Here is a 21,718-nt window from a genome sequence, read left to right on the forward strand (position 1 = left end):
AGTCGTAGTGGACTGTTCACAGGGTATGGGCTATTGAGGGGTGCCCTCCCAATCCCTTTCTCTCTACTTTGTTTATTTCCTCCTTCCATTCTTTTTCCAAGGAGGGGGCTCTGGGAATGAGGATAGACCCCAGCAAACACCCCCTCCGTTTCACTACTGTCCCTCCAGCCTGGGGCAGCCATCTTCCACCCATGTTTTTGGCCAGGGAAGGAGAGAGGCTGGCATCACAGATACACCCCTACACCACAGGAGGACTCCAGCACTCAGGCAGCTGCCCCAGAATCCTGAAAGGTCACAACCTTTGGGAGAGTTATGGGCAGGAGGCATAAGGCAATGAACAGGGGAAACAGGGGAGTAGATTTCCAACTTAAATCCCAAATGCAAAGCCAGCCTTGTGAATTGGCCGCCCATTCTAGAGAGTTCCACAGTGAATGTTTAATACAATTAACAGTGAGGGATTTCTCTAAATCAGAGGAAGAAGAAGCCATTAGGGCCCCCCAAGCCTTTATTCACCGAATTGTATTTTTAACACCAGCATTTGAATTTATTTGGGTTAATGGAGAGTAAGGTTGGAATTTTGCACCCCCTGTTGGGGTTGGGTGTCATGGCGGGCGTGAGGGGACGATATGGCGAGAAGGTCAAAGGTCATTTTGCGATCGTCTGTTCCGCCCGTCAATGGCAGGCGGCTTTTCCCACTGTCCAACGTCGGGAACCTAATCCCAATGCATTTGTATCTCATCATCTTGCCTGCCCGCCGGAATCGAACCCCCTACACTGGGTCATCGGGGCATCTCAGCGGGCACAACTGAGCATAAGTGACTGCAGCTGGCGCCCTGCACTTCGCTCGGGACTTCGAGGTTTGTTTGCCTGCCTTGCTTCGGGCAGCACTCGCGGTCACCAGCGCCAGGCTTCGCGGGCAGCACCGGATCACTTTTAGGGCCATTCACGGGCAGGTCTCTACCTACCCCAAGCCCAGCCATAGGGTGGAGTGGCTTTTCATTGGCTGCAGGGCGAGGGCTCGCTAGGGGGAAGGGGGAGAAGTGGCCTCAGGCAAGGGAAGAGGCTGCAGGGCGAGGGCTGTACCGGGGAAGGGGAGGGGGAACCAGGGTGTGTGTGTGTGAGGATGCTGAGGGCTGAGGAGGCAGTCTCCAGAGGAGATGAGGCCGGATGGAGATGTGAGGGTGTGTGTGAGAGAGTGGGTGGTGATGTTCCTTGAGCTGGCAGTGAGTGAGATGCCAGTGAAAGTGTGATGGTCTTGTGAGTGTGTGAGTTTAGAGCGATGAGCTGGTTGCCTTACCCTGGCAGCACAGATGGGATCATTCATCCTCTTTCTGCACTGGATGGCCAACCCCTCCTGTGCAGCATTGGCACTGATCACCACTGCCAACACCTGCCAAGCTGGAATGTTGACACTGATGGGCCACCTGCGGCCCAGGACTGGGAGTACAGGATGCGGTAGCAGGCCTCCACAGTGTCCAAAAGGCATTCCGGAGATGTGTCAGGAAAGTGTTGGGCTGCAGTCTCCTTGCCTTTCAGGACAATGTCTTCTGTAGAGCGGCCCTGGCTGCAAAGCGTTGAGAGGTGTGCCCGTGGCTGCAGTTCAAATCTGGTGCCCAGCTTGGGAAAGCGGGTGAGGTGACAGCGCGGTGGGTAAATCTGAGGAAGCCGCCCAGTGTTTCCCTTCATTGCATCGATAATGAGGTGGGAAGGGGGCGATACGGTGTGAAAACCCGCCATTGCGGCCAGCGGGTTTCCCACGTCCGCTACCACAGTTGGCGCAATTCTGGGATGATTCCGCTCCGAGACTTTTTTTTGTGAGGAGGGGGGAGGGGCGGTGGGTGCTTTGCACGTCCAAATCTCTTGGAAAGTCCTCACAAGCATCTGTGGCCCGAGTTTCTTCAATGAATCCTTTTATTCTCCACCCATGACTATTTTTTCTCTCCCTCTTCAACCCCACCTCATGCCTTACTCTCAGCTACCTGGAGCCCGAAGCTCTGGAAATTCTTCCCTAAACCCGCCCGCCTCTCAACCTCTCCTTCTTCCTTTAAGACACTCCTTAAACTCTAACTGGCCTCGTTCACCAAGTTTTCGATCACCCTGTAATAAGATCTCCTCATGTGCCTCAGTGTCAGTTTTGGTTTGATAATACTCCTGTGGGTAATTTTACTATTTCAGTTGCTGAGCTCATGAGATCCAGTAGATCCAGGCGTGGGGCAGAAAGATATAGGAACGGGATGAGGCCATTCAGCCTCTCCAGCCTGTTTCACCCTACAATGAGATCACAACTGATCTATATCTTACCTGCATTTAACCTCTCTGGCTCCCAATATACTTGCCTTGCAAAAAAAGCATTCGATCTCAGATAATAAAAGCATTAATTGAGTCCTCAGCACCTGCTGCTTTTCGTAGGAGAGAGTTTCACACTTTTTCAATCTTTGACCTGGTTCTGAAATTGCCTGTTGAGTCAGTAGCTGAATTTTGAATTCAAAAGCAACGAATGATTCAGAGTCTTGCAACAGAGGAAGTGAAACACCCACTGGACTTAACTGGAATTTCGCTAAATGAACGATAGGCCCCCAAACAGTCAGAGAGAAATAGAAAGGAAGATCTATAGGAAAATTTCAGAGAAGTGTAAAAATAGTAGGATAGTAATAGTGGGGGATTTCAACTCCCCCAACATTAACTGGGTTAGTCATCGTGTGATAGGTTTAGAGGGAGCGGAATTCTTTAAATGCATCCAGGAGAGCTTTATAAGCCAGTATGTAGAAGGTCCTACAAGGGAGGAGCGGTCCTGGGCTTAATTTTAGGGAATGTGGTAGAGGTATCAGTGGGGGAGCATTTAGCCGATAGTGACCGTAACTCCGTTAGATTCAAGGTTGTTATGGAAAAGGACTAGGATGGGCCAGAAAGTAGAGTTTTAAATTGGGGACGGGATTAATCTACATTTGGAGAGGCAGGGATTAATCAAGGACAGTCAGCGTGGTTTTGTTAAGGGGAGGTCATGTCTGACCAATTTGATTGAATTTTTCGAAGAGGTGACCAGGTGTGTAGATGAGGGCAATGCATTTGACGTAGTCTACTTGGGCTTCAGCAAGGCTTTTAATAAGGTCCCGCATGGGAGACTGATAACAAAGGTAAGAGCCCATGGGATCCAAGGCAATTTGGCAAATTGGATCCAGAATTGGCTGAGTGGCAGGAAGCAGAGGGTGATGGTCGAGGGGTGTTTTTGTGACTGGATGCCTGTGTCCAGTGGGGTTCCACAGGGATCGGTGTTGGGCCCCTTGCTGTTTGTGATATATATAAATGATTTAGACTTGAATGTAGGAGGGTTGATGAGTAAGTTCGTAGATGACACGAAAATTGGTGGGGTGGTAAATAGTGAGGAGGATAGCCTTAGATTACAGGACGATATAGATGGGCTGGTCAGATGGGCTGATCAGTAGCAAATGGAATTTAATCTGGATAAGTGTGAGGTGATGCACTTCGGCAGGAAAACAATGGTAGGACCCTGGGAAGTACCAAGGATCAGAGGGACCTTGGTGTGCATGTCCACCGGTACCTTAATGTAGCGGGACAGATAGATAAGATGGTTAAGAAGGCATATGGGATTCTTGCCTTTATTAGCCGAGGCATAGAATAAAAGAACAGGGAGGTTATGCTGGAACTGTATAAAACGCTGGTTAGGCCACAGCTAGAGTATTGCGTGCAGTTCTGAAATCTGCATTATAGGAAGGATGTGATTGAACTAGAGAGAGTACAGAGGAGATTTACCAGGATGTTGCCTAGGCTGGAGAGTTTTAGTTATGAGGAGAGATTGGATAGACTGGAGTTATTTTCCCAGGAGCAGAGGAGATTGAGGAAGGACATGATTCAGGTGTATAAAATTATGAGGGGCATAGATAGGGTAGACAGGAAGGAACTTTTTCCCTTGGTGGAGGGATCAATAATTGCGGGCATAGATTTAAGGTAAGGGGCAGGAGGTTGAGAGGGGATGTGAGGAAGAATTTTTTCACCCAGAGGGTGGTGGGAATCTGGAACTCACTGCTTGAAAGGGTGATAGAGGCAGAAACTCTCATAACATTTAAGAAGTATTTGGATGTGCACTTGCGATGCCATGGCATACAAGGCTATGGGCCTAGTGCTGGAAAATGGGATTAGAATAGTTAGGTACTTGTTTGACTGGTGCAGACTCAATGGGCCGAAGGGCCTTTTTCTCTGCTGTAGACCTCTATGACTCTATAAATTATAGAGATGGAGTGGTGTTTATAATTGCACTTCACAATGTCTCAGACATACTCCAAAGCACCTCACAGGCAATTAAACTGTCACCACTGTTGTAATTTCGGGAATTGTGCATAGCAAGATGCCGCACATTTTTTAGCAGTGCTTTTTGAGGAGGCAATGTTGTCCAGGGTGCCTACATTACTGCCTGCCCTTCAGTGAATGCTGTGGAATCTTTAACATCCACTTGACCAGTTGAACAGGCAGATAAGGTGCTGATGTAACCGGGTTGGGGTGGGGGGGGTGGGGGGTGCGTGGGGAAGGGGAAAGGGTGAGGGGAGCAAAATAGAGATGCAAAGTGGGATGAAAGAATATTTTCACATTCTGCTGGATTCTATTTTGGGGATGATGGAATTTGACCCCCTTTCCCTTTTGGAGATTAAACGGATGGGTAACGCCCATGAGAGGGAGGAGTGAACATGCATTGTGGAACTTTCCTGGGCTGAAATGTCTTTTCTTCCGATGCACTGTTATTATGATGATGATATCTTTTGTCTTCCAGTTTCACAGTGAGGAGACAGACGGTGAAACGGGGGGAGCCCAGGACTATGCCGACACTGCCTCGCAGCTCAGACAACATCGTTAGAGAGGAGCAGATTTCTAGCCGACGGGTACGTGTCATATGATGGTGCAGCCGGGTACAGGTATGGGCGACAGGTACTGTAGGGGTACCAATTACAGATATGGGTACTGTGTCAGCAACTCGTTGCTGGGACTAGGTATGGGCACGTTGGATCCCAGCCTGGCACCACCTTGATTTTAAATTTCACCCATCCTTGTTTTCAAATTCTTCCTATCTCTGTGACCTCCTCCATCCTTTGTCACCGAACGATCATAAGAAATAGGAGCAGGAGTAGGCCATTCAGCCCCTCAAGCCTGCTCTACCCTTCAACAAGAACATGGCTGATCTGATTGTGGCCTTAACTCCACATTCATGTCCGCTCCCATAGCCCTTGACTCCCACGTCAATCAAAAATCTGTCTTTTTCCCTTATTCGCTCGTGGGTTGTGGGCATTGCTGGCTAGACCAGCATTTATTGCCCATCCCTAATTGCCCTTCAGAAGGTGGTAGTGAGCTGCCTTCTTGAACCGCTGCAGTCCATGTGTGTAGGTACACCCACAGTGCTGTTAGTGGGGGAGTTACAGGGTTTTGACCCAGCGACAGTGAAGGAACGGCGATATATTTCCAAGTCAGGATGGTGAGTGACTTGGAGGGGAACTTCCAGGTGGTGGTGTTCCCATGTGTCTGCTGCCCTTGTCTTTCCAGATGGTAGTGGTCGTGGGTTTGGAAGGTGCTGCCTAAGAAGCCTTGGTGAGTTCAAGCAGTGCACCTTGTAGATGGTACACACTGCTGCTACTGTGTGTCAGTGGTGGAGGGAGTGAATGTTTGTGGATGGGGTGCCAATCAAGCAGCTGCTTTGTCCTGGATGGTGTCAAAGTTCCTGAGTGTTGTAGGAGCTGCACTCATCCAGGCAAGTGGAAAATATTCCATCACACTCCTGACTTGTGGACAGGCTTTGGGAGTCAGGAGGTGAGTTACTCGCCACTAGGATTCCTAGCCTCTGAACTGCTCTTGTAGCCACATTATTTACATGTCTAGTCCAGTTCAGTTTCTGGTCGATGGTAACCCCAGGATGTTGATAGTGGGGGATTCAGCGATGGTAATGCCATTGAATGTCAAGGGGCAATGGTTAGATTCTCTCTTGTTGGAGATGGTCATTGCCTGACTCTTGTGTGGCGCAATTGTTACTTGCCATTTGCCTTGATATTGTCCAGGACTTAGTCATAGAGTCATAGAGGCCTACAGCACAGAAAAAGGCCCATCAAGTCTGCACTGGTCAAACAAGTACCTAACTATTCTAATCCCATTTTCCAGCACTAGGCCCATAGCCTTGTATGCCATGGCATCGCAAGTGCACATCCAAATACTTCTTAAATGTCATGAGGGTTTCTGCCTCTACCACCCTTTCAGGCAGTGAGTTCCAGATTTCCACCGCCCTCTGGGTGAAAAAATTCTTCCTCACATCCCTCCTAAACCTCCTGCCCCTTACCTTAAATCTATACCCCCTGGTTATTGATCCCTCCACCAAGGAGAAAAGTTCCTTCCTGTCTACCCTATCTATGCCCCTCATAATTTTATACACCTCAATCATGTCCCCCCTCAATCTCCTCTGCTCCAGGGAAAATAACCCCAGTCTATCCAATCTCCCCTCATAACTAAAACTGTCCAGCCCAGGCCACATCCTGGTAAATCTCCTCTGTACTCTCTCTAATGCAATCACATCCTTCCTATAATGCGGATTCCAGAACTGCACGCAATACTCCAGCTGTGGCCTAACCAGCGTTTTATACAGTTCCAGCATAACCTCCCTGCTCTTATATTCTATGCCTCTACTAATAAAGGCAAGTATCCCATATGCCTTCTTAACCACCTTACCTACCTGTCCCACTACCTTAAGGTACCGGTGGACATGCACACCAAGGTCCCTCTGATCCTCGGTACTTCCCAGGGTCCTACCATTCATCGTGTATTCCCGTGCCTTGTTTTCCTGCCCAATTGCATCACCTCACACTTATCCGGATTAAATTCCATTTGCCACTGATCAGCCCATCTGACCAGCCCGTCTATAACATGTTGTACTCTAAGGCTATCCTCCTCACTATTTACCACCCCACCAATTTTCGTGTCATCTGCGAACTTACTCATCAACCCTCCTGAATTCAAGCCTAAATCATTTATATATACCACAAACAGCAAGGGACCCAAAACCGATCCCTATGGAGCCCCACTGGACACAGGCATCCAGTCACAAAAACACCCCTCGACCATCACCCTCTGCTTCCTGCCACTCAGCCAATTCTGGATCCAATTTGCCAAATTGCCTTGGATCCCATGGGCTCTTACCTTCATTATCAGTCTCCCATGCGGGACCTTATCAAAAGCCTTGCTGAAATCCAAGTAGACTACATCAAATGCATTGCCCTCATCTACACACCTGGTCATCTCTTCAAAAAATTCAATCAAATTGGTCAGACATGACCTCCCCTTGATTAATCCCTGCCTCTCCAAATGTGGATTTATTCTGTCCCTCAGAATTGCTTCCAATAGTTTCCCCACCACTGAGGTTAGACTCACTGGCCTGTAGTTCCCTGGTTTATCCCTTCCTCCCTTCTTGAATAACGGTACCACATTGGCTGTCCTCCAGTCCTCTGGCACCTCTCCTGTGGCCAGAGAGGGATTGAAAATTATTGCCAGCGCCCCTGCTATCTCCTCCCTTGCCTCACTCAACAGCCTGGGATACATTTCATCCAGGCCTGGAGATTTATCTACTTTTTAAGCCTGCCAGACCACTGAGAACCTCCTCCCTTTCTATGCTAATTTCTTTAATTATATCAGAGTCCTGCTGCCTGATTTTCATACCCACGTTGTCCCTCTCTGCTGCTTTTTCAGGCAGCCAGTGAGACACCTGCCGAAAATGGGAGCTTCCACCCAATGCGTTAAAGGTGGTCTGAGATTCCGTTTTACAGCGGGCATTGACCATGTGGGGTATCTCTCACATGGGGCAGAATTCAATGCCCTCCTCCAAGCTCGTAGGCAGGATGGAGAGTCTGCTGCCTTCCTGTTCCTGTCCCAATTAACCCAGGGTGGGAAGGCCCATTTAAGGTCTCATTGCCAATGCTGGGAGCCTGAATTGTAAACACTGCTAAGTTTGCTTACCAGCTCCCAGAGAGGAAGATGCAGTCCCTCACAGGCAGGCACTCTGTCATAGCAAGGAAATTGGCATTGGGTTGCCTGCTGAGACCCACCCTCTGCCCTTTCTCCTGACATCCCTGTCCACCCCCTTCAGCCAGTGACCCCCCCTTCCATGTGGCTCCCTTCGTGACCTCCCTCACCTGTGGCCTTCGTCCCTCACTGGCCCTGGGCCTCTGGTGGGTGCATTTCCAGCAATTACAACCACCCCTCCAGTAATGCTGACAGCAATGAGGAGTTGCCAGCCCCTGATTGACATGGCAACCCTTGGCAGGTGCCCCCCAGGCTCTTGATCCTGATCTTCCACCAGCCATTTAATTGCCTGATTGACCCTTAATGTGGCAGAACCTTCCCCAAAGGAGGTGAGGCAGGTCTCCAGCTGCCAGGCGAGACCTCCCTTAAATTCCGCCCCTAGTGCCTACAGCAACAACAACAACAACTTGCATTTATGTAGCCCCCTTTCTGTAATAAAACGCCCCAAGGTGCTTCACAGGATTGTGATCAGGCAAACTGTGACCCCGTGCCACGGAAGGAGATATTAGGACAGGTGACCAAAAGCTCAGTCAAAGAGATAAGTTTTCCTGGGATTCTTAAAGGAGGAGAGAGAGAGACACAGGGGTTGAGGGAGGGAATTCCAGAGCTCAGACCCTCGGCACATGAAGGCACGGCTGCCCTTGGTGGTTTGAAAGCAGAAATGTACAAGAGGCCAGAGTTGGCGGAGTGCAGAGATCTCAGAGGAAAAACAGAATTACCTGGAAAAACTCAGCAGGTCTGGCAGCATCGGCGGAGAAGAACAAAGCTGACATTTCGAGTCCTCGCGACCCTTCAACAGAACTGAAGGGTCAACAGTTCTGTTGAAGGGTCATGAGGACTCGAAACGTCAACTTTGTTCTTCTCCGCCGATGCTGCCAGACCTGCTGAGTTTTTCCAGGTATTTCTGTTTTTGTTTTGGATTTCCAGCATCCGCAGTTTTTTGTTTTTATTTCTGTAGAGATGTCAGAGGGTTGTTGCATGTGAACAGTCACAGGGTGGGAGAGTACAGGCCAGGTAAATGATGGCCGATTTCCTTCCTTCAAGGGCATTAGTGAACCGGTTGGGTTTTTATAACAATCCAACAGCTTCGTTGCCACCGTTAAATACTTTTTACTGCCTGATTTCTTTATTAAACTGATTTTAAATTTTTATACTGTTATTTATTTATTTATTCTTTATTCTTGTGTTGGGTTTGCAAGTCATGTTTTGTGGATTATTCGTCCTGTAACATAACGACTAGACAACTGAGCCCGATAGACCCGCGTTCTGACATGCACTCCTCACGCAGGATGCACGAACTTGGACAGTTTGGCTCCTTTTTTTATTCAGTTTTCCTGAAATCCTTTTCTTCTATTCACAGAAACAGCTGGAAGATTACTTGACCAAGCTGCTGAAGATGCCCATATACAGGAACTACCATGCAACCGTAAAGCCTCTCCCTACTGCACATATTCTGCCTGTTGATTGAGGTGTTCAACTGAGACCCAGCCCTCAGTATTTCCTCCATAGCCCTGGCCCACAGTCACAAACAAACAAAAAAAAGCCTTCTCCTGCCAATAAGACCATCATAATTCACCATTATTTCACAGGATGGAATTAGGGATAAAAAAATGCGTTGAGTTTTAAAGCATAGTTCATTTACGCAAATTAAAAAATAAAGAATCTGAGGCACCGGACCACTCTGTGAAAAGGGAGCATTATCAGAACAAGGCAGGATCATGGGTCGGGAGGATTTTTAGAATTGTAAATGCAATCGGGCTTGTTAAGGAGAAAGCGGTGACGCCCAAAAGGTTAGCGATGCTGGAAGTCAGTAAAAAAGCCAACTTGTTTCAGTCTAGAAAGACAAGCCACTGATGAGAGGAAACATGTTTCATTTGTGTCTTTCAAACATGGTCATATTAAATCAATCTTACAGCACAGGGTCTGAGCAGGCGCTCGAACAGCAAGGCTCTGAAGCATGAGGTCAACAGGGTCGCAACCTTAAAATCAGGTCCAGGTCATTGGGGAGTGAGATTAGGAAACACTGCTTCAGGGTGGTAGAAGTGTGGAACTCTCTTGTACAAAAAAGTGGTAGGTGCTGGGGCTCAATTAATAACTTTAAATCTGAGATTGACAGATTTTTGCGAGGCAGGGGTTGTTCTGATAGTGCTCCTTTTTCACAAGTAGAACCATAGAAAAGCTGCGGTGCAGAAAGAGGCCATTCAGCCCATCGTGTCTGCGCCAGCCAAAAAGAGAAAAAAAGAAACTAGCCGCTCATTTTAATCCCGCTTTCCAGTCCCTGGTCCGTATCCTTGCAGGTTACAGCACTTCAGGTGCAGATCCAGGTACCTTTTCAGTGAGTTGAGCGTTTCAGCCTCAACCTCCAACTTAGACAGTGAATTCCAGATGCCCACCACCCTCTGGGTGAAATAATTTTTCCTCATGTCCCCTCTAATCCTTCTACCCATCACCTTAAATCTATGCCCCCTGGTAATTGACCCCTCAGCTAGGGGAAACAAGTCTTTCCTGTCTACCCTATCTAGGCCCCTCATAATTTTGTGCACCTCAATTAGGTCACTCCTCAGCCTCCTCTGCCCTAAGGAAAACAACCCTAGCCTATCCAATCTCTCCTCATAGCTGCAATTTTCAAGCCCTGGCAACATTCTTGTAAATCTCCTCTGTACTCTCTCCAGATCAATTATGTCCTTCCTGTAATGTGGTGACCAGAACTGTACATAAAGTTCCAGCTATGGCCTAACCAGTGCTTTATACAGTTCCATCATTACATCCCTGCTTTTGTATTCAGTACCTCACCCAATAAAGGAAAGCATTCCATGTGATTTCCTGACCACTTTGTCCACCTGTCCTGCCACCTTCAAGGACCTGTGGACCTGCACTCCAAGGTCTTTCACTTCCTCAAACCCTCTCAATAACTTCCCGTTTATTGAATTTATTGTTTGCCCTCCCCAAATTCATTACCCCATACTTTTCCGGATTGGATTCCATTAGCCACTTCTCCACCCACTCAACCAAACCATTGATATCATTCTGGAGTCAACAGCTATCCTCTTCACTATCAACTACAAGACCAATTTTTGTCATCTGCAAATTTCCCAATCCTGCCTCCCACATTTAAGACTAAATCATTAATATATACAACAAACAGCAAGGTCTCCAACACTGAGCCCTGTGGAACACCACTGGAAACCGCTTTCCATTCACAAAAACATCCATCGACCATTACCCTTTGTTTCCTGTCACTGAGTCCATTTTGGATTCAACTCGCCACCTTCCCCTGTATCCCATGAGATCTCATTTTCCTGACCAGTCTGCCATATGGGACCTTGTCAACTGCCTTACTGAAATCCATGTAGACAACATCCACTGCACTCCCCTCATCAATCCTCCTTGTTACTTCCTCAAAAAATACTATTGTTAGTAAGACACGACCTTCCCCTAACAAAACCATGCTGACTGTCCCAGATCAATCTGTGCCTTTCTAAGTGACAGTTTATCCTGTCTCTCAGAATTGATTCAAATAATTTGCCCACCACCGAAGTCAGACTGACCGGCCTATAATTTTCTGGCCTATCCCTCACACCCTCCTTAAAGGGATCAAAGATTTTCCAAAGCTGTGGATGTGAAAGGTACGCATTTTTGCTTTGTTTACAGAGGCTGCTCTTGCAGCTCCGGCTTTTAATATTACCCAGATAGACCGAAGGTCAGTGCGAGATAACACCCAGAGAATGACTCAGGCCATCGTGCTGTGTGACTGATGTCGCTGAAGCTAAGAGGATATTTATAGCTCGCTATCATTCACGAGGCAGCCGCGTTCCGATGAGATGATGAAGGACCCAGGCGCTGATCACCAAATGTCCTGCCTTATTCATACTGCTGATGTGCTCCTTCTCTGAGTGTTGCTGGGGGGTCAGTGAGTGATAGTCTCACCTCCACGTCAGAAGGTTGTGGATTCACATTCAACCCCAGAGATGTGAACACGTAGTCCAGGCTGATTGTCCAGTGCAGCGCTGAGAGAGTGCTGCAATGTTGGAGGAGCTGTCTTTAGGATGCGACCAAGGCTTCTTCTGTCCTTTCAGGTGAACGTAGAAGATCCCACAGCACTATTTTGCAAAAGAATAGGGGAGATATTCCCAGTGTCCTGGCTAATATTTATCCCTCAATCAACATCACTAAAAACAGATGATCTGGTCATTATCACACTGCTGTTTGTGGGAGCTTGCTGTGCACAAATTAGCAGCTGTGTTTCCTACATTACAGTAGTGACTGCATTTCATTGGCTGTAAAGTGTTTTGAAATGTCCTGCAGATGTGAAAGGCTCTGTATCTTTTCTTTTTGCAGATGGAATTTATTGGCATCAATCAGCTCTCATTCATTCATCATCTCGGACCAAAGGGCCTGTAAGTGAGAATCAGTCTCTCGACACTCTGCTACCCCTCATGTAACATTTTGGGATCACAGCTACATAGAACCTTAGAGCACAGAGGAAGGCCATTCAGCCCACTGTCTGAGTGACACTGTCTAGAATGTCTACCACTCCACACTATTCCCCGTAGCCTCTCTTGTTATCTTCATTATACATTCCTTATTCTGACATCCCGGATAAACTGACTGGCCTAGCTCAGAGCTACACAGGACCATGTGCTGAGTTTGGTGATCTAGTCGGGGTGTCACAAGGACTCAGAATCACAGAATTGTTGCAACACAGAGAGAGGCCGTTAATTAGTGTCCAGCTCTTTCCCCATTCCCTACCCCCTCCCAGGCGTCAGTTTGAAAATTACAAAATAACCTGAGGAGTCAGGATCCTGATGTAACCTCCATTTTGAAATCCCGTTCCACATGGGGTACCGACCCTGCGGCCATTTGAAAATCCAGCCCCTGGCCTCAGGAAAAGCGGCCACGAACCTGTCAATTAGTCATAAAAACCCAACTCGCTCCCGAAAATTATTTATGGAAGGAATCCGGCCCCCCTTCCCCCCCCCCCCCCCCCCCCAAACCACTTACCTGGCCTGGGCTAATAGGTGACTCCAGGTGCTTATCCAAGTAGCTGACTCCTAACTGTCTTCTGGCCCTGGTCAGTCAGTTGCATCAAAAAGAAGATGAAGGGGGTATTTACTCGAGGCGTTCAAAATCATGAGGGGTTTTGACAGAATAACTGGGGAGAAAGCGTTTCCAGTGGCAGGAGGGTGGGTAACCAGAGAGACACAGATTGAAGAGAATTGGAAAAAGAAGCAGAGCTGAGGGTTGGAGGATTTTTTCACACAGTGATTTACGATGATGTTGGAGGTGTTGCCGCTGGCAGCAGTATCAATGGTAATTTTCAGAAGGGAATTGGGTAATTACGTGAACAGGAAAGATTTGCAGGGGTCTGTGGAAGGTGCAGAGAAAATCAAAGCAATAGGATCGGTGTCAAAGAGCTGGTGCAGTTATGGTGAATCAAATGGTTCCCTTATCTGCTGTCTTGTCCTATGGAATTTCAGCCAAATCAGATTGCAAGTGAATTTATTCTCAGCCTCATCACCAGACCTGTTGTTTATCTTTGTTGGCTACAATTTTCCATTCACACCAGACATCTTGAAATGGAGGCTTCCAGTGAATGGCCACATGAGTAGAGAGATACATGGGTGTGTGTGTGTGTGTGTGTGAACTGTCCGCAACAAACATCAAACAGGTGCGACACGAAACTCGGGACAGTGATGGTCACCAACCTCCTATGGGTCCTGGAATTCTCATTGAGGGGCCGAGGTGGGAGACAGGAGCAGTGGGAGATTTGACATGTGTCTGGATGAGTGCAGCTCCAACAACACCAAAGAAGCTCAACACCATCCAGGACAAAGCAGTCCGCTTGAAGGCACCCTTTCCATCACCTTCAACATTCACCCCCTTAACCACTGATGCACAGTGGTAGCAGTGTGTACCATCTACAAGATGCACAGTAGCAACTCACCAAGGCCCCTTCGACAGCACCTTCCAAATCCGTGACTGCTACCATCTAGAAAGACAAGGGCAGTAGATTGATGGGAACACCACCACCTACAAGTTCCCCGCCAAGCCACTCACCAACCTGACTTGGAAATATATCGCCGTTCCTTCACTGTCACTGGGTCAAAATCCTGGAACTCCCTCCCTAACAGCACTGTGGGTGTACCTACACCACATGGACTGCAGTGATTCAAGAAGGCAGCTCACCACCACCTTCTCAAGGGCAATTAGGGATGGGCAATAATTACTGGCCTAGCCAACGATGCCCACATCCTGTGAAAGAATAAAATAAATGGTATGAAAATGGGAACAGATATATAACTCACGTTGCCAACTCTGATGGATATATCCCTGGAGGACTGATCATATGGTGTCCTCTCGCCAACTGCTCTGCCCCTACGCTTCTGTCATTGGTTCCCTGACATGCCCACCTGACACCATCCTGCCTTCCCACAGCCAATCAGAAAGGAAATAGCCTCTTCATTACCTGATTGGCTGGTTCTTGACCTTAATTCAAACAGCTTTTTCTCACCATTCTCCAATACTTCTATTATTAATAACAAAAGCATTCAATGAAAATTTGTTACAGGCAATTTTTTTTTAATGCCCCAGTCATTTTCCTCCCTAGGTTTTGCTCTGAACAGTGTCCTGGAGATTAATCTCCAATTCTTCAAATCTCCAAAGATGGGACGGTCTACATCTGAACCAGAGCGGGACTAACATCCTTGCGGGCGGGTTTGCTAGTGCTGTTGGTAGGGGTTTAAAGTAATTAGGCAGGGGGAGTGGACACAGAATGTTAGCAGAATAGGGACACATCATAATACAGTAAAACAATTAAGTCAGAGGGAGTACAGCTGCATTAAGTTTCAAGGGAGTAAGGCAAGGCTGGATGGCCTCTACTTTAATGCCAGGAGTATTACAGGTAAAACGGATGAGTTAAGGGTGAGGATTGACACGTGGACTTGTGATATAGTAGCCATCACTGAGACGTGGTTGAGGGAAGAGCAGGATTGGCAGCTCAACATTCTGGGATATAGAATCTTCAGGCGAGACAGGGGAGGGGGTAAAAGAGGAGGAAGCATTGCATTATTAGTTAAGGAGTCAGTTACTGCAGTAAGGAGAGATGATATCTTGGAGGGGCCATCGAATGAAGCTTTATGGGTAGAGCTTAGGAATAAAAAAGGGGCAGCCACATTGTTAGGTGTTTATTATAGACCCCCAGATAGTCAGCGGGAAATTGAGGAGCAAATATGTGCACAATTTGCGGAGGTGTGTAAAAACAATAACAATAGGGTTATTATATTTGGTAATTTCAACTTGACCAACATTAATTGGGATAGGCATAATGTTAAGGGCTTGGATGAAGTGGATTTCTTGAAATGTGTACAGGAGAACTTTTTATGTCAATATGTAGAGGGTCCAACAAGGGACGGTGAATTGCTGGACCTAATTCTGGGGAATGAAGCTGGACAGGTGGCTGAGGTGGTGGTGGGCGAGCATTTTAGTGATAGCAACCACAACATGGTACAGTTTAAGTTTGTTATGGACAAAGAAAAAGACAAGTTGCAAAAAAATGTTTTGGATTGGGGGAGAGTGGATTTTAGTAAAATAAGGCAGGATCTGGCCAAGGTAGACTGGGAACAGCTACTTGTGGGGAAATCTACAGAGGAACAGTGGGGGGTGTTCAAAAAGGAAATGTGGAGGGTACAGGCTCAACATGTTCCCCCTAGGGTGATAGGAAGGAGTAACAAGCCCAGAGAACCATGGATGACCAGAGATATTCAGGTTACGATGAGAAGGAAAAGAGAGGCTTTTAGCAGGTACAAGGGAAGCAAATCAGCAGAGGCATTAGTGGAGTACAGAAAGTACAGGGTGGAGCTTAAGGAAGCAATTAGGAGAGCAAAGAGGGGAAATGAAAAAGCTCTGGCTGGTAAAAGTAGGGAAAATTCCAAGATATTCTATAAGTATATCAATGGGAAGAGGATAACCAGGGAAAGAGTAGGGACCCCATTAGGGAACAAGGGGGCAATCTATGGGTGGAGCCAGAGGACATCGGTAGAGTTTTGAACAAATACTTAACGTCTGTCTTCACCCAAGAGAATGAGGATGAAGGTATCGAACTCAGGGAGAGAGAGACTGCGAGGTTATTGAGCAAATTGATATCGGGAGTGACAAGGTATTGGAGGTGTTGGCCGGCTTAAAAGTGAACAAATCTCCAGGTCCGGATGATTTGTGTCCCAGACTGCTGAGGGAGGCAAGGGAGGAGATCGCAGGGGCTCTGACCAAAATTTTTAATTCCTCTCTGGCCACGGGGGAGGTGCCAGAGGACTGGAGAACAGCTAATGTGATTCCACAATTTAAGAAGGGTTGTAGAGATAAGCCAGGGAACTACAAACCAGTGAGTCTAACATCAGTTGTTGGGAAACTAATGGAGAAAATTCTGAAGGAGAGAATCTACCTCTACTTGGAGAGGCAAGGTTTGATCAGGGATAGTCAGCATGACTTTGTCAGAGGGAGGTCATGCCTAACAAATTTGATTGAATTTTTTGAGGAGGTGACCAGGTGTGTAGATGAAGGCAGTGCAGTTGATGTAGTTTATAAGGATTTCAGCAAAATCTTTGACAAGGGCCCACATGGGAGACTTATAAAGATGGCAAATGCAGATGGGATACAGGGTAATTTGATAAGGTGGATTCAAAATTGGCTTAGTTGTAGGAGACGGAGGGTGATGACAGAAGGATGCTTTAGTGACTGGAAGCCAGTGTCCAGTGGCGTACCACAGGGATCTGTGCTGAGTCCCCTATTGTCATTTATATAAACGTCAGAGATGACTATGTGGGGGGTAGGATTAGTAAGTTTGCGGATGACACAAAGATTGGCCTGGTGGTTAACAGTGAGGTTGAGTGTCTTGGGCTACAAGATATAGACGGGATGGTCAAATGGGCAGATAAGTGGCAGATGGAATTTAACCCTGAAAAGTGTGAAGTGATACACTTTGGAAGGAGTAATTTGACAAGGAAGTATTCAATGAACGGCATGACACTAGAAAGTTCTGAGGAACAAAGGGACCTTGGCGTGTGTGACCATAGATCTCTGAAGGCAGAGGGGCATGTTAGTGGGGTGGTGAAAAAGACACATGGGACACTTGACTTTATCAATCGAGGCATAGATTACAAAAGTATGGAGGTCATGTTGGAGTTGTATAGAACCTTGGTGAGGCCACAGCTGGAGTACTGTGTGCAGTTCTGGTCGCCACATTATAGGAAGGATGTGATTGCACTGGAGGGGGTGCAGAGGAGATTCACCAGGATGTTACCTGGGATGAAACATTTAAGTTATGAAGAGAGGTTGGTTAGACTTGGGTTGTTTTCGTTGGAGCAGAGAAGACTGAGGGGCGACCTGATCGAGGTGTACAAGATTATGAGGGACATGGACAGGGTGGATAGGGAGCAGCTGTTCCCCTTCGTTGAAGGGTCAGTCACGAGGGGACACAAGTTCAAGGTGAGGGACAGGAGGTTTAGGGGGGATGTGAGGAAAAACTTTTTTACCCACAGGGTGGTGACGGTCTGGAATGCAATGCTTGGGAGGGTGGTGGAGGCGGGTTGCCTCATATCCTTTAAAAAGTACCTGGATGAGCACTTGGCACATCATAACATTCAAGGCTATGGGCCAAGTGCTGGTAAATGGGATTAGGTATGTAGGTCAGGTGTTTCTCACATGTTGGTGCTGACTCGATGGGCCAAAGGGCCTCTTCTGCACTGTGATCCTGTGAATTCCTGGAGACTCCAGGGCAATCTTGGAGGGTTGGCAACCCCCATCTCTAGAGGGTAGACAACCTGTTACCACCTGTTAGTCCTATCCCCACCCACTCCACCACCGGCCATTGCCAGTTGAAAGTAGCCCACTTGTGTTTTGTTGGAGATGTTTCCTTGTGTGGTGGATCACTGTGATTAACCGGTATTCCTTCACATTTGTAGGGAAGGCTTTGTGATGAAACGTTCCGGAGGCCACAGAATTCCAGGACTCAACTGTTGTGGGAGGAGTCAAATATGTTATCGTTGGTCCAAGAGGTATGTAACCCTGCCATTCGTTTGTCTTCTGTTGGTTAATGTGACATCCATGGAGAGAAAGGTGACAATCATGACAGCAGCTTCAACAGATCGTCTTGTGCAACAACAGCAACTTCCATTTATACAGCACATTTAACACAGTAAAACATCCCAAGCTGCTTCACAGAAGCGATTATCAAGCAACATTTGGCATCAAGCCACATATTATGAAAGGTCTTGGTTAAAGGGATAGGTTTTAAGGTGGAGGGCAGTAAAGAGGTGGAGAGGTTTAGGGAGGGAATTCCAGAGCTTGGAGCCCAGGCAGCTGAAGGCACGGCCGCCAATGGTGGAGTGATTAAAAATTGGGTAGGTACAAGAGACTGGGATTACAGGAGTGCAGAGATCTCGGTGGCATTAAGACTGGTTGAGGTCACAGATGTATGGGAGGGAAGTTTTAATATTGAAACATTGTTAGACTGGGAGCCCATGTAGGTCAGTGAGGACCGGGAGTGGGTGGGTGAATGGGATTTGGTGCAAGTTAGGACACAGGCAGCAGAGTTTTGGATGAGCTGAAGTCTAAAGAGTTTGGAAGATGGGAAGCTGGCCAGGAGCATGTTCGAATAGTCAAGTCCGGAGGTCACAAAGATATGGACGTGGGTTTCAGCTGCAGCTGAACTCAGGCAGGGGAGGGCACAGTGAGTTTAGTACGTCCGATGCGACTGGTTGTTGCATTTCTCCATGAAGTCCACCTCAGTCATCTCCTTTCAAGGCCATAGAGTTTACTTTCATCTGAAACCCGGGTACTGCGCTAGACAGGGGACATTGGAGGTGTCCGATCTGAGTGCTGTTCCTGTGCTTTGCTCCCCAGGTGGTTGGCAGTGAAAGATTCATTCATTTTGTACATGAAGTCAGATTCCGGTGCCGTCGCCTTCGTTCTACTTGTGGACAAAGAATTCAGCATCAAGTTGGGCGCCAAGGAAACCGAGACTAAATACGGCATCAGAATCGAAAACCTGTCCAGGTATGGCACCAACCGCCTTCGTTTGATAATAATTGGTGCTGCATTGCACCAAACCATAATCGGCGGTGTCAGCTGTGGTTTAGACACCCTTGCCTTTGAGTTAGAAAATTTTAGTTCAAGTCCCACCCTCGAGACTTGGACCAGAATTTACACTCAACCCCCCCAACCCCTCAGGTGGGCTCTGAGGCGGGGTGGTGGGGTGGGGTTGTGGGGGGAGCGTGAAATTCCATGGATGGGATTCCCTCCAGGATGCCGCCCAGACAAATCTGGTGGCGATTTTACACTCGGGCCGGCAGGTCCTGGGACAGGGAGCCTGCCTTGCCCCAGATAAGGCCTTGAATGGCCATCGATGACCGCTTAAGGGCCTTTTCTTGCTCAGCCTCAATGTTTAGGCTGGCAGGCTGATTGTGGCTCGGGTCGGAGGGCAACTCAAAATTGAACAGAGTTTCATCTTGAGTGGGAAGGGTAGGGGGTGCCTCCATCAGAAGCCTTCTTCTGACTGGGGCTGCCCTCACCTTAGGGCCTGGTGACCTCTGGACCTTCCTCTCCCCCCCATTCTCCGGCCTATCCCCCGAGAGCCCAGTCACCCCTTATGTGGCCCCCCACCCCCCCAGGCCTTCCCTAGCCCTCCACCCCTTCACCCCTGCCACTGACTTCTCCTTCCGTTCCCCGCACTTAGTGTCAGGCGGCTACCTGCAGTGCCTCTTCCGGCCACTGCAGCGCTGTTCCTGGAATGACTGGAGAGCTGCCGGCCAATCTGATTAGCCGGAAGCTTTCCAAGGTGGGCCTCCCTCCCGGTGAGGGGCAGAAGTCCTGCCTTCTGTCAATCAATGCTTGTTAGAGCGTGAAATGACATCGGGGCTGCTGGAAACAGTGGGAACATGTTCCCTGCCAACTCTTTGGATGGTGGAGGCTCCTGAACCTTCTACCCTTGAGCACATAATCTAGGCTGATATTCTAGTTCAGTACAGAGGGAATGCTACACTGTTGGAGACGCTGTCTTTAGGATGAGATGATAAACTGAGGTCCTGTCTGTCATGTCAGGTGGACATGAAATTTCCCATGGTCACTATTGGCTGAAGAGCAGGGGAGCTCTCCCAGTGTCGTGGGCCAATATCACCAAAACTCGGTAACCCATTATTATCACTTTGCTGTTCATAGGATCTTATGTGACAGCTGAGTTTCCGACATCACAACAGTGATTACACTTTGAGAAGTACTTTGTTAACTAAAACTCCTTGGGAAGCCCTCAGGTTGTGAAAGGTGCTGTATAAACATACATTCTTCCCTTATTGTTCTCACCCTCACTTTGGGCCTTCATACTAACCTTTGGTTCCTCAAATTTAAACTGACTACGTGGTTTATGCAACATAAGCCAAGCAAGATTTTAACCTTAGCTCATAGTCAGCAGTATCAGTGGAGAGCAGAAGTTCTGCTGATTTTTCTTCCCCATTCATCACTCACAGGAAATGAGGCCAAGTTGATACATAAACATAAGAAAATTGACATGCAGGAAAAGACCACTTCCAAAAAATATATTTACATAACATAATAAAACATAAGAACTAGGAGCAGGAGTAGGCCATTCAGCCCCTTGAGCCTGCCCCGCCATTCAACACGATCATGGCTGATCTCATTTCAGCCTCAACTCCAATTTCCCGCACTCTCCCCATAACCTTTCAACCCATTACTAATTAAAAACCTGTCTATCTCCTTAAATTTATTCAGCGTCCCGGCATCCACTGCACTCTGAGGTGGTGGATTCCACAGATTCACGACCCTTTGAGAAAAGTAATTCCTCCTCATCCCTGATATAAATCTATCACCCTTTAGCCTAAAACTATGGCCTCTCGAATATATTTATGGGATGTGGGCATCGCTGGCTGGGCCAGCATTTATTTCCCATTCCTAATTGCCCTTGAGAAGGTGGTGGTGAGCTGCCTTCTTGAACCGCTGCAGTCCATGTGGTGTAGGTACACCCACAGTGCTGTTAGGGAGGGAGTTCCAGGATTTTGACCCAATGACAGTGAAGGAACGGCCGATATATTTCCAAGTCAGGACGGTGAGTGACTTGGAGGGGAACTTCCAGGTGGTGGTGTTCCCATGTGCCTACTGCCCTGTCCTTCCAGATGGTAGTGGTCATGGGATTGGAAGGTGCTGTCAAAGGAGCCTTGATGAATTCCTACCCATCAAGACTGCCTCACACCTCTAGATGGCTGCAGCCTCATGACTAAACACTTCCAACCTGAAAACCTCTCTCTTTCGCCAAAACTTGGGCCACTGGTCGGAATACCTTGGATTTAAAGATTGATAATCTTGTTGGAGGTCTTGTGGTCCAGTGGGTAGCGTTCCTGCTTCTGAGGCGGAGGCTCCGGGTTCAAGTCCCAATCCAGGACTCGATGGCCAAGGAAGGTTTGTTCATAACCTGGCCAAAGAGGTTGAGCATCAACCTGTAAATTCTTCAAGCGCACACCAATGGCAGGCAGTCAGAGCAGGACAGATTCCTGATCTGCCCATGTGATGGAAAGAAAATTGGAACCTCTACCATCACTATCCATAACTCCAGACTACAGCATACATGTAAACATGTGTGTTACCACAGCAA

The 21,718-nt window shown here is 47.8% G+C and overlaps 1 protein-coding gene across 5 annotated transcripts in view; it reads left to right on the forward strand.

Moving 5' to 3' along the window:
- Positions 1-21,718, forward strand: part of LOC144694039 (phospholipase D1-like) — a 124,982-nt gene that overhangs the window by 42,386 nt on the left and 60,878 nt on the right. For 2 of the 5 annotated variants that reach the window (XM_078564389.1, XM_078564391.1), the window contains exons 5-9: positions 4,784-4,892; positions 9,425-9,490; positions 12,403-12,461; positions 18,021-18,113; positions 18,961-19,113. In XM_078564389.1, coding sequence (XP_078420515.1) covers positions 4,784-4,892; positions 9,425-9,490; positions 12,403-12,461; positions 18,021-18,113; positions 18,961-19,113 — 480 coding nt within the window. Of the gene's footprint in view, positions 1-723; positions 858-4,783; positions 4,893-9,424; positions 9,491-12,402; positions 12,462-18,020; positions 18,114-18,960; positions 19,114-21,718 lie in introns of those variants that run through there. The other 3 variants (XM_078564390.1, XM_078564392.1, XM_078564393.1) reach the window with 2 other exon arrangements.

This window comes from Cetorhinus maximus, chromosome 19 (genome assembly GCF_964194155.1).
Source record: "Cetorhinus maximus chromosome 19, sCetMax3.hap1.1, whole genome shotgun sequence".
Taxonomy (NCBI): Eukaryota; Metazoa; Chordata; class Chondrichthyes; order Lamniformes; family Cetorhinidae; genus Cetorhinus; species Cetorhinus maximus.